General features: G+C 40.3%; 1 protein-coding gene across 1 annotated transcript in view; it reads left to right on the top strand.

Annotated features, from left to right (window-relative positions):
- The window catches only part of LOC132822257 (sorbin and SH3 domain-containing protein 2-like), a 306,243-nt gene that overhangs the window by 233,843 nt on the left and 59,233 nt on the right, over positions 1-13,167 (top strand). The window contains exons 18-19 of the mRNA XM_060835395.1: positions 1,557-1,717; positions 12,087-12,187. Coding sequence (XP_060691378.1) covers positions 1,557-1,717; positions 12,087-12,187 — 262 coding nt within the window. The remainder of the gene's footprint in view (positions 1-1,556; positions 1,718-12,086; positions 12,188-13,167) is intronic.

Here is a 13,167-nt window from a genome sequence, read left to right as displayed (position 1 = left end):
TATGATGTTTCATTCAGCAGAAAAATGATGTATCTAGATTAGGCCTGAAGAAGGGCTCATGCCCGAAACGTTGATTCTCCTGCTCCTTGGATGCTGCCTGGCCTACTGCGCTTTTCCAGCAGCACATTTTCAGTTTCGTATCTAGATTAGGCTTCAAGTTACCCTTTTCTGCTTTTTTTAAAAACATTTTTTTTAAAAAAATCAACATGGTAATTAATTAGATTAGATTAGACTTACAGTGTGGAAACAGGCCCTTCGGCCCAACAAGTGCACACCGACCCGCCGAAGCGCAACCCACCCATACCCCTACATTTACCCCTTACCTAACACTACGGGCAATTTAGCTTGGCCAATTCACCTGACCCGCACATCTTTGGACTGTGGGAGGAAACCGGAGCACCCGGAGGAAACCCACGCAGACACGGGGAGAACGTGCAAACTCCACACAGTCAGTCGCCTGAGTCGGGAAATGAACCCGGGTCTACAGGCGCTGTGAGGCAGCAGTGCTAACCACTGTGCCACCGTGCCGCCACTGGTCTGATAATAACTCAGTGAGTCTGGCAACATATTCCAAGCCTGCAATGGCTGCTTGGTGTAATTTAAATTCCATGCGTAGATCTCAAATTTATTTTATAAAAGCAACCATCAATAATGCTTGCTGTGAAACTATCACTATTGTAAAAATCCATCTGATTCTCTATTATCTTTGAGGGAAGGAATTCCTTTCTGCTCTAGTCTACATGTAACTCCCAGACCCACAGCAATATGGTTGACTCTGAACTGCCCTCTGAGATGACCTTGCAAGCCACTCAGCTCAAGGGTCATGTTGTGCCCAGTTCTAGTCACCATGTCCTAGGAAGGATATTATTAAACTGGAAAGGTTTCAGAAGAGATTCACCGGGATACTGCGGGGAACGGAGGGTTTGAGTTATCTGGAGAGGCTGGGAGTTTTTTCACTGTAGAGTAGAAGGTTGAGACATGATCTTATAGAGATTTATAATGAGATAAGGTGAATGGCAGGTGTCTTTTCCTTGGGGTGGGGAATTTAAAGACTAGCAGGCGTATTTTTAAAGTGAAAGGAGGAGTATTTAAAAAAAGACATGGGGGCAATATTTTATATAGAAAGTGGTTCCAGAGGAAGTGGTGGATGCAAGTACAGTTACAATGTTTAAGAGACGTTTAGATACGTACAAGAATAACAAATGTTTGAAGGGCCAAGTGCAGGCAGGTGAGACTAGTTTGTTTGCAATTATGGTCAGTGTGAACTAGTTAGATAGAAGGGTCTGTTTCCATGCTATATGCCCCTGTGACTCTATAAATGCTGGTTTTGCCAATGATGCTTACATTCCATGAAGGAATAGTGATAAAATAAATCAATGCTCAGGTTACATTTCTTTGAACTGGTGTTATCTGCCTAATTAAACAATATAATGCCAACATGTCCAAACATTTCACTCACAGTATACTGGAGAAGTTCTGTTTTCCTGCACATAAAGGCAGTAAAATAAGTTGGGCAGTAATGCCATTAATCTGATTCAATCTGTTAGTGCCACAAGTCCTACAAGTGACTACAGAAAGAGGCGGAAGTCTGAACCGTCAGTGAACCATCAGAGAGCGCAGAGTGACCACACAATGCAGAAGAGCAGTGCTGACCTCCATGGAATATCCAGGAGGTCATTAACCAATTCTTCACCATCTTCACCATCCAGAGTTAAAGGTAAGATATCAAATTACCCGCTGTGGTAAACTGGAGCCAGGAGAGATAAAGGTCTTTGTTTCAATAAACATAAGTTCAAACGTTTGTGTTAAAATTTGGTGTTCCAATAAATGAAGTGCTTCTAATTACTGTAAAGTTTGGATGACAATACATGCTGTGTGAAAATAAAGAGTTTGTAATGAGAATTTGGCAAAGGATTTGATTTTCACCAGTCAGTCCATGATAACCATTGTTGTTTCAGAAAGACAATGTGTTTTGCAATCATTGGTGAAGATTCCTTTTTGTGCTTGTCAGAAAGCTAAAATCCAAAGTGCATTGACACCTTTTCTTGATTTCACTACAACCCTTCTGCCCCTCAGTAAATCCATCGGCAAGTTGAGGATCAGCGTCCTGACTTCCAAGAGCTGTGTCAGGCCAAGATCTCACTTGCAGCTGTAATGAGAAAATTGGTTTCTAGTCAATGAACTGATCATGGGTTGCAACATTTCTGACAACAGTGATGTTTTAAAATGGTGAAATGATTACATTGTCACCCATGTAGGAGATCATGGCTTGGAGACGCTGACGTGTACAAAGTTAAAAATCTCACAACACCAGGTTATAGTCCAACAGGTTTATTTGGAAGCACTAGCTTTCGGAGCGCTGCTCCACAATCACCTGATGAAGGAGCGGCACTCTGAAAGCTAGTTCTTCCAAATAAACCTGTTGGACTATAACCTGTTGTTGTGTGATTTTTAACTATGTAAGAGATGGCTATGTAGCTCAACTCATTTTTGTTTGTCAAACATTCATAGCTAACTTTGGAACGATCACTTCAAATTCAAGAAAATAAATGGCTGGGAATATGAATTAGTCAAATACAGTACTTTTACTGTGCCTTTTAGCCAAACCTTTAGCACTTCCAGCAGGTTTGATGCCAAAGCAGCATGCAGCCTCCCATTCATCCAGTTCAGAGAGCCAGTTCATACAAATGAATGACTAAGCTTAATCAGTCCGAAGAAGATATTTCTTTATATTTAAATTTATCAAATAATCCTTGTGTGTGCTAAGACTATAATGCTCAATAAATTTTAGTATTGATGCATTGGCTTTCTGAAGATTTTTCTGAAAAACTTTTTAAAAATATCTATTTTTGGCTGCATTAGAGTTATTTGTCAGACAAGTTATGTTATCAAAGTAGTGTTGCTGATAATTCTGAATTTATTGAAGAAAATATTGATACTCTGTCAGATTAGAAATGATGAACCTTACTTGCAAAGAGTTGCCACTCTTATGTTATTCAGTTTATTACTTCACTACCTAAGCTCACCTACCTATTGTTCCACTCTTTTTATCATGCTTTATTAATGCACAAAGCTGTAGATTCATGGATTGCTAAAAATCAATATGAATGCCTATGTAAAATAGAATGTTTAAATGAGAAGTTTGAGCAATGGCTGATGGGTCACTCAATCTGAGTTGATATCTGGCTTTGAGCTTGAAGTTTTAAAGGTTCAGTGGCATTTTTTAAAGATGGGAAGTCTTGTATTCCAGTCAGCGTTTGTGTCCAGGCCAATCCTGAGCAGATGGAAGCTGTGTTATTTGTGCTACACCAGTGACTAGACTTCAAAACTACTTTGTTATCAAAAATATTTTGCTGGCTGTGGTGTACTGTGAACTGTCTTTCAGTTATGAAAAGTTACTTTATAATATGGTTAATACAATTTAGATTAGACCTGTGTTTGTAGAGTAAGGCATCATGCTGCATCCACATGTATGCTTCGAAGCCCCAATCTCATTTAGTATCTGGCATAGCATGTTTCCCAGCCCGCGTCCTCAATGAGACCCACAAAGTTACCCAGTAACTCTTTGGCAATAACAACTGGACCTAGTTACCCCTAGTCATTTCTTCCTGGCAGCTGATTTCCCATTTTGTTCCCAGCCTGAATTCAAGCTCATTTTGCAGACACATCAAGAACCCTCATCCCTGCCTGATCCCAGTCCCAACAGTGCCAGTCAAGAGCAGTGGCCACCGCTGGGACTGCAGGCAGTTCTAATGTGTGCGAAGTCCAGGTAAGTCTGGGGTCTTATTCGGGGAGCGGGGATCAGGTTCAAAAGCTGGAGGAGGAAGGATGTTTAAATGGGGGGGGGTGGCATTGGGAGAGAATTCCAGCAATGGCCCCAGGGGAGCTACAAGTATGGTCCTCTTCTCCCTTGCCTGACAACCAGCCCAAGCAGCTAAACCTGCTGGTCTTCCCCCATTGTGTGAGTGAGTCCCTGTTATAGCAGTGCACTAGGGCGCTAAATAGCCATTAATTGGCTACTCAGGGGCTCACTAGACCCAAGGATGGGTGACAACATGACATTTGCCTATCTGCTCCCAACCCTGAAAATTTCTGATAAGCTGAGGGCAGGCAGGTAATAGCAAGAAGCTCATCTGATGAGTTTTAGATTTCCCTCACACTGTCGCTGTCCCCAGACTTAAGAGCCAACGGTTGAGGGGGCATAATATCCAGTCTCATGTCGTATCCTGGAATAGGTGAAGAAAGAAAGAAAGACTTGCAGTTATATAGGACTCTTCATGACCACTGGACGATGTACAGTATATAACTGGCAATCAAATGTTCTTGAAGTGTAGTCACTGCTGTAATGTAGGGAACTCTGTAGCAAACTCTCCCAAACAATATTGGGATAATAACTGGAAAACCTGTTAATTGTACATGATGTTGATTGTGGGATAGATGTTGGGCAGATCATAAAAACATTAAGAAGCATGACTAGGCCATTTGGCCCCTCAAGTCTGCCCCACCATGCAACAAACTCTTGGCTGATTTGCCCTAGGCCTCAACTTGTTTTTCGTGCCAGCTCTTAAAGCCCTCAATCCCTTGATATTTCCAAAACCTATTGTTCTCCTCTTTAAAGCTTGCAGTGATTTAGCCTCCACAACACTCTGGGTGGAAAATTCCAGACATTCACTATTCTCCTTCCCCTCTCAGTTTTAAGTGAGTGTCCCCTTATTCTGTAACTTTATCTCCTAGTTTGAGAGTTCCTCATGGCTGGAAACATCTTCTCAACATCTACCCTGTCCAAACCTCTCAGAATCTTGTCTGCTTCAATAAAATCACTCCTCAATTGCATTCTCATATCCTACCTGTAGAGGAATTGAGAATTTAGGGCATCAGAAAAATTAGCACGTGACCTGCCAAAAACAAATTCTGCTCCCACTTGATGAATTTCAGCAAATCAATGTCTGCATTGTCGATGACAGTCTTATCCAGAAGTCCCCTATTCTCAGGAACCCAAGCACCTCCTGACCCCTAACCTACATCTGACTATCTGCACCCTAAAACAGAGGCTTTTGACGATCCCTATTCTAGTTATTGGAGCAAACTTTCAATTGGCACATAATCAATTCATTTCATTATCTCACAATCTCAGTCACTCTGTGCTGCAGTCAAGGGTAGAATATGACCTCTTTTAGCCTATCTTGCTAATTAAGTGAGAAATTGTTGTACTGGGATCTTCTCTGCACCCTTTCCAAAACCAGAAAAAAGACTGAACTGATATGAAAGCCATATGAAATAATTACACCTGTTACAAAGAGAGGAAACATAATGGAAAAAAAGTAAAGATGCAGCAAAAGCATGGAAAAGGAATGAATTCGCCGCAAAATAAGAAAAGTGCCTAACTCCCATAAAGGAGAGAGAAAAAAAGGATGGGAATCCAACACAGAGAAATTAGACAGTTGACTATCCACAGAATAACTTATTCGCAGAATATGCAAATCTTATATTCTGTGTTTTTCTGTTGCTGAATTGTTCTATTGTGTTAATTTTTCACTTTGCTTAAATATTTCAATTTTTGCATATCTTTTATGGTAATCTGTCTTAGCTGATGTAGACCAATTGTCTGAACATCTGATTACTTTGTAATACACCAAAACTAAAAAAAAGCAATTATTTTCAAAAAACTAATTCCACAGAAAATTTAACCCTTTATTGAATGAAAATGTTAGTAATAATGTGACTATATAAATGATTGCCATCATAATTACCACAGCATGCCTTTTGCAATGGTAGTTGTAAAAGTTAATTGAAGCTGACCAATGAAAGATAGACTGATGAGGAAGAAATTGTCATTCTTATTACTTTCAATATACATGCCTAATACTTAGGGAATTTATCAAATTCTTAATTTTTAAGCAATAGTTTGAAGCCTCATAAAAATATTGAGTGAAGGCTGAGAGCAAGTTTGGCAATGTGATTTGATTAAACCCATAGAGTTTTGGGCCTATGGTTATAAAACAAAGCTATAATTAAGCAAAGTAGCCATTCAACCATCACACTTTGTTAACTGATTGTGATATTTGTGGGAGTGGGGATTAAATGGGAGAATGCTCCTAGATTATAGCTCCTTTCTTTGATTTTGCTCACAAGAAGTAAAACTAAAGATTTGTACCAGGTCTCGTGTCCTCTAAAAGCAGCCATCAATTCTAATGGAGCAAATTCTTTTTAAAACATGAGTATTATTTGAGGAACTCCATTCCAAAGTAAATATTATAGTAATCTCAAGAGTGGCATTTTATCAAACTTGGTTAAGTACAGTATCTGATGTTCATGCACTCTCCTTACTTCTTTGCTATTCTTATTGGTTTTCTGCCACTGAAATGCTGTCTTTTAATGTCTGTTAATTCTGGAATTGTCTCTCTTTTAACCATGCTGCTCTATGGATTTGAAAGGTGGGGATATTAGCAGATCATACCCACCCCTGCTTAGCTGTGTGCTTCAAAACCAGAATGCTTCTCTTAAGTTAGGTCACAGTAGTCGCCATAGCCAGCCCCTGGTTGTAATCACTCCCAGTCCAAAAAGGTCTGTCCTGTTCAAGAATGGCTGGCATCTGAACCGACAAAATGCCGAAACTTGGAGCAGCACGGACGAAGGCGCTTCTCCAAAGCAGAAGTCTCGCAGCTGTGACGATCTGTTGCAAAATGACTACGTTGACGCTCAGGAGGAGCAGACAAAGTCTGAGAGCATGGTGACATTACTTTGCGAAGAGCAACCCAAAGGGGAATATTCCAGAAGTTGGCTCTCGCCTCACGGGACTGGGAATGGGAAGCCCCACCGATCACGAGTTCGCTGCAAGTCAGCTCGCGGTGGCAAAGGCTTCCTGAAGTTGTACAAAAAAATGCATCATATAAACCGCAAGGAATTAATCAATCCAGAAGTAATCTGTACTGTGAAATCCAGGGTGTTACAATATGAACAGGAGCAGCACAGAGGTATCTTTACAGGATGGAAAGAATTTTCCAATGAGGTGCCTAGGGACATGGTACCAACCAGAATTTCTGAATTTGAAAAACTAATCAAGTCAAAATCTATGCCCAATCTGGATAACGTGATGTTATCTGAATCTGCCTATCCGGCTGCAAATAGGACAGTCCTCCCAAAACGTCGATTATCTATTGAATCATTATTGGATGAGGAAAATCAAGGCAGGAAGGTTTCTATGATGCAGCAACATTGCATCACTAAAGCTGTGATGCCGATTCATATTAAAGTGACAAACGAAAACCAACAAAGAATAGCATCGCGGTTTGAAAGCTTGGAAATGGACAGTGACCATGACGCAATGGTGTCAGACTTCAGTGATTGCATCCCAGTTGAAGGCTCATCCTTTTGTAGTGAAAGTGACTTTGACCATTACTCGTTCACCTCTTCAGAAAGCTTTTATGGCTCAGGCCACCACGCCCATCACCATAAGCATCTTCTCAGCTCCTGCAAAGGCAGGTGCCCAGCCTCTTACACGAGATTCACCACCATGCTAAAACATGAAAGGGCCAACCAAGATAAAAAGGCAGCCCCCAGGAAACCCGAAGCCGAGTCCAACCTCTCAAAGTTGGCATTCCTTGTCAGTCCCGTGCCTTTCAGAAGGAAAAAGGGCTTACCTCCTCAAAGAAAAGCTGAGAAACCAAAATCTAAATCCGTGTTTGAAGCGCTGGATTCTGCATTGAAAGACATCTACGATCATATCAAAGCAGAAAAGAGGCGTGGCAGTTTACCTGATAACAGCATATTGCACAAACTGATATCCGAACTGCTTCCAGATATTCCTGAAAGAAATTCTTCCCTCAAGGTTCTGAGGAAAAAGGAAAGTCCACTGCCTGCTGAGCGGCAAGAGGAGGAGGTTAATTTTCCTTTGTACCAGTGTGATTATGAAAAACATCCCTTTAGTGCCTCTTATCAGGACATGGACACCAACAACAACCCAGAGAATGATTACACATACTACCAAGGTGGCATATAAACCATTACCTTCAATGTGTGTCTGGCAATTGTGTGACCATCAATCATTCATTCTTCATCCATTTTTCCATCTATGCTAAAAATTTAAAAGGGAGACAAATATTATGTTTAGAGAACTGCTAAAGTCAGGGTGGATGGCCCCTTATTTAAGACTGAGAAGTAATACCCAGAGGAACGGCCAGTGCATGTTAAAACATTTAATGATAATTGGCAGGGGGAAGGGGGCAGAAACATTTTTTTAAAAGGTGTAAGATAAACCAAATGGTTAGACCTATGAGACGCTCACTTCTTGTCCATCACAATCATTGGTTGAGAGTTAGTGAAATACGTAAATGCTTTAAAATTCTTCAAATGGTCCAACATTTAAAAAGTTGATATATATCAATACATGCAATTTGAAATAAGTAATACTAACGAAAACATGACCAGAATGAGTTGCACAAACTAATCAATTCTCTGTACTTTCCCTTATTGTTCATTCCCAGGCCTCTTTAAGGCTCTCATTCCTATTTGTCCAATTAGGTTAATATGCATTTTTTTCAGTACAATCATTAATACTGCAACTGAAAAAAAGATTATGATGTGGAAAGCTTAAAATGTACAAATTATTTATATTTGTGCTTTCATTTTTTAAGACAAGATGAAAATCATCATGTTTTCTTAGGTTGATTAAAAATGGTAAGTGGGTTTCTAGAAACTTTAGTGTGGAAGGATAACCACTCAGACCACTGCACTTGTGTCAGAATTAACCCTTTCAACAAGAAATAACTTCTAAAATCCTACCTCCATCCTCCCCACCGCCAAACACTTGCAATTGCTCAGATTCTGTGGTCAGCAGCTAAGTAAACCTTTACTTTTAACTATACTTGCAGACACCGTTTTGTTGCTGCCAACTTTACATAATCAGAAGAGGCCCTTCAGCCCAACAGGTCTATACCACTAAAACGACACTAAATTTACACCAGTTTCACCTATAGCGTTAGACCTATAGCTTTGCATGTTTCAAGTGTGAGGCAAGTACTTTTTAAAGGTTGTGAGGTGACCCACTTCAACTACCTCCTAGGCAGTGCATTCCAGGTTCTCACTGTCATCTGGTTGAAAATGCTTCTCTTTAAAACTTCTGCCTTTCACTTTAAATGAATGCCCTTGTTCTTGTCTCAACTATTGCTCTCAACTCTCCTGTGTCTTTAGAATCTTGGTCTGCCTTAAATGATCCAGATCCACACAGTGTTTAAATTGGCGATAGCTGCACCAGACTAACATCAGATAGAAATTCAGCGCAACATGTACCCAGTCATTTCTGGGTATCCTCCATGCACTTGGAACTTTATGCAGAGGACACAATGTATAAATTTTTAATTGGTCTTTTCTCGGTTACTTCCTCTGGTATCAATTTCCTGGGGACATGCTGACATATTCTATTTTAAAAAATTTGAAAAATAGATTTTGGAAGAGATCCTGATTCTATTAAAAGAGGTGATGAGACCATCCATCCATAACCTCCATATTGTTGAACTGTTAGAGCTAAAATATAATTAAATCAAGCGTAATAATAGTTCAGAAACAGTAGTATATAGAATGGGGGGGGGGGGGGGGGGGTGGAATTAATGTGAACTAGTCTAAATATGTGCTACTTTACCAGTCATTTTTATTTTCTCATTTGAATTCATGGATATCAAATGTGTAGACTTTTAACAACAATATGTTTCTTTTGTTCTGTTTGGTCTTAATTCGTGTCTTCACAGAACAAATTGTTTACAAATGAGATGGGACTGAACATATACTGTTTTGAAGCACAAAACATTAATGCATGACACAGAATAGAAATCCAGGACTGCCAATTATCTATCAGGGAGGCAATGGCCTAGCGATATGATCGCTACACTATTAATCCAGCAACTTAACCCATGTTCTGGCGATCTGGGTTCAAATTCTGGCTGGTAGAATTTGAATTCAATAAAGATTCTGGAATTAAGGGTCTAATGATGACCATTAACCTATTGTTGATTGTCAGAAAAACCCATTTGGGAAAGGAAATCTGTAATCCTTTCCTGGTCTAGCCTCCACATGACTCGAGAACCAAAGCAATGTGGGTGACTCTCTACCCGCTGACAGTGAGGGATGGACAATAAATTCTGGCTAAGCCAGAGTCGGCAACGTTCCATACATAAATAAAAAAAATATTTCCATGTGAACAAATAATCTGGTCATGTATGTCGTGACCTTTTCTCAATAATTGTCCAAGTCATTGTGCTGTTTCTGAGCACAGAGAAAACTGATTTCAACTTTAAGTGTTTTGTGGATTAGATTAAGTTCATCTAAACCAAGGAGAGTCAGGAAAAAAATTTGAAGAATGTGATAGCTTTCCTGTTGTCACTATAAATGCCTGCACTCTGCTGTAAACTGTATTACCAGGGAGATGTATAGAGAGAGAGGGAAGGTGGAAAGAAAGAATACAGTTTTGATTTCAGAGTTCCTGAGGGATTTTTCGTGGCACAGAGAGGTAAAGTGGCAGAGGAATTTGGATAAGAACTGTGAAAGTAGAATTAAGACAATAATGACCCACCCAGTCCGTGATGGAGATTCACCAAAAAATAGTGGGTTGCTAATAATCATATACTGAAAGATGCAATAATTGCATAAATGACCTTGGTTTTAGAAATCCACTTTTTGGTTGTGAAAATCCGCTGATGACTGATGGAACACACTTTGCAAATTAAGAAAAATCTCAAAATTCCTACAGGCTCCTAACCTGGGATGATGCCAGTCTGCTGCTGCTGCTATCAGTAAAACCTCACCAATACAGTGATGCTGTCCCAGAAATTCACAATGTCCCTTTCCTGATTGGCTGGTTCTTGTCCCAGTTGATTCCGTCATTTTCTCAGTATGTGCTCTGTGTCAACTAAACTGCTGCTTCTGCTGGGCCAGGTCTGGTGTAAGTTATCTGACTTAGTTGAGTACAAATCAGTCCAGACTGTAGGGTAAGTAGTGCTCCTGAACACCCGTAGCTGTTGCCTCTGGGTGTACCAAGTTATTAAATTGCTATATATTAAACTCAGAATAGCCGTGAGCAATGTGATGTAATTTTGTAATAGATCTGGATATTGATGTGGCTTTCCCCAATTATGAACTGTTGACTAAAGATGTGACAAACAGTGAGTATTAAATAGCAATCAGTTACCGATAAAAGCTAGTGAAATCATCCTGCCTTAAATAAATGATTAATAAATCTGGAATAGAAATTTAGCAATAAAGTGTTGCATATTGTATTTTTAGCTTTTAGATCTCAACATTAGCATAGAGTTTTTGAATGACGGAAAACAAGGAAACGTACAAGATGCTTTTAATCTATTTCTACGTGTTTATTTATTTTTTTTAAAACGTTTTGAGTTCTGATATTGGCAGCTGTTTTAGAGATCAGTCCCAGAAATAAAATGATGGAACATGTACAGGCAGGAATTTAACCAGCCATTCCACTCTACAAATATAGCAGTCAATCTGGAGTGCTCGAAATAATGTGAAATAAGCTTGATACTAAAACTGAGGACAGTTACAAGAGTTGAAATACATCGTTTCATAAAATTTCAAAATAATTCTGGAGCATTTATTTTTAAATCAGAGAGTGCAGTTGCCTATTGTGCCTTAATCTGTTTTGATTTTATTGAGGAGCCTTGGCAGCACTTAGCTATATTCTAGTATTCCACAGCCTTCAACTCTGATCATGGAACTTGATGCCTTTAACACCGTGCCCCTTCATCTGCAGAAACCCATATGAGATTTATTCTTTACTCACCGGATGTTAATGTGATTTAAACTTAGTCATGGAAAAAATTAAAGCCACCCTGTAGATTCACTGTGCTCAGAAATCTGGCCATCTTTGAGAAATGATAATTATTCCAGAGCCTGCATTTTCCTACAATTACTGTGTAACATTTAAGAATATAATTGAAAACCATTCCAGTCCATTCTTAAAGCTGAATATAGGCACATCTTTTGACCAAACAGTCAAAAAAAACTCCACCTGGTCCATGGTGTGGACAGCAATGTCTGAACTTTATGCTTATTCTCTTACATTTTATTTCAAATAGATCAGGATTCTCATAGGATTGTCTCAGAAATGGGCCGAGCAACATTAAAAGACCGTAGAGGACTGACAGATGAACCTCGTAGGAAACCAGAAGATAAAGAGGTAACTGGAAAAAGACAACACCACAGTACTATGAATGATTTTTAGATTGCTTTTATATGTGTGATCGCAGGACTTTGCTGAGTTCCCTGCAAAAATATCCTGTGGACCCGATATGCTCCTGCATGTTGCTCCATGTGGTTATATTAAATTTGCAATGTTGTACTGATGTTCTTTAGATCTCAGGAGCAACTGTTAATGGTGCGCTGTCATATTCAGCAATGTAACATCTGTAGTTTGACCCATTAGGGGAGGAAATTTGAAATTTTCAACTCAGTTGAAAAGAATCAAATGTAAGCATCATTTTGATCATTGGGTACTGCAGTGTACTTTATAGTCAGTAAAGCACAATTAGAAATGTAATTATAGATTCCCTAAATGTGGAAGGAGGCCATTCAGTCCGTCAAGTCCACACTGACCCTCCGAAGAGCATCCCATCCAGACTCACTCCCCTGACATTAAACCTATAACCATGCATTTCCCATGGCCAATCCACCTAGCCTGCACCTTCCTGGACACTAAGGGCAGTTTAGCATGGCCAATCCACCTAACCTGCACATCTTTGGACTGTGGGAAGGAACCGGAGCACCCAGAGGAAAGCCACACAGTCACAGAGAAAATGTGCAAACTCAACTCAGTCACCCAAACCTGGAATTGACGCTGGGTCCTTGGCACTGTGAGGTAATAGTGCTAACCACTGAGCCACTGTTACAATGAGCCCATAACAATGTCTCTGTTGTATTCCCGCGGCTATCGGGAATAACAGGGTTTCTTTCGTCGCCACAGCCACTTCCGCCCCTAGGGTTGCCGTCGCCGCAGCCACTTCCGCCCCAGTGACATCACTAACCTGCATGACCACAATGCCTCATGTGTCTCCGCCCCCACACCGATCTCCGTCACCACACGTAACCCCGCCCCCATGCCGATCTCTGTCACCACGCCGATCTCCGACACCACGCCTAACCCCGCCCCCACGCCGATCT

Source organism: Hemiscyllium ocellatum, chromosome 2 (genome assembly GCF_020745735.1).
Source record: "Hemiscyllium ocellatum isolate sHemOce1 chromosome 2, sHemOce1.pat.X.cur, whole genome shotgun sequence".
NCBI lineage: Eukaryota > Metazoa > Chordata > Chondrichthyes > Orectolobiformes > Hemiscylliidae > Hemiscyllium > Hemiscyllium ocellatum.
This window is presented reverse-complemented; position numbering and strand designations above follow the sequence as displayed.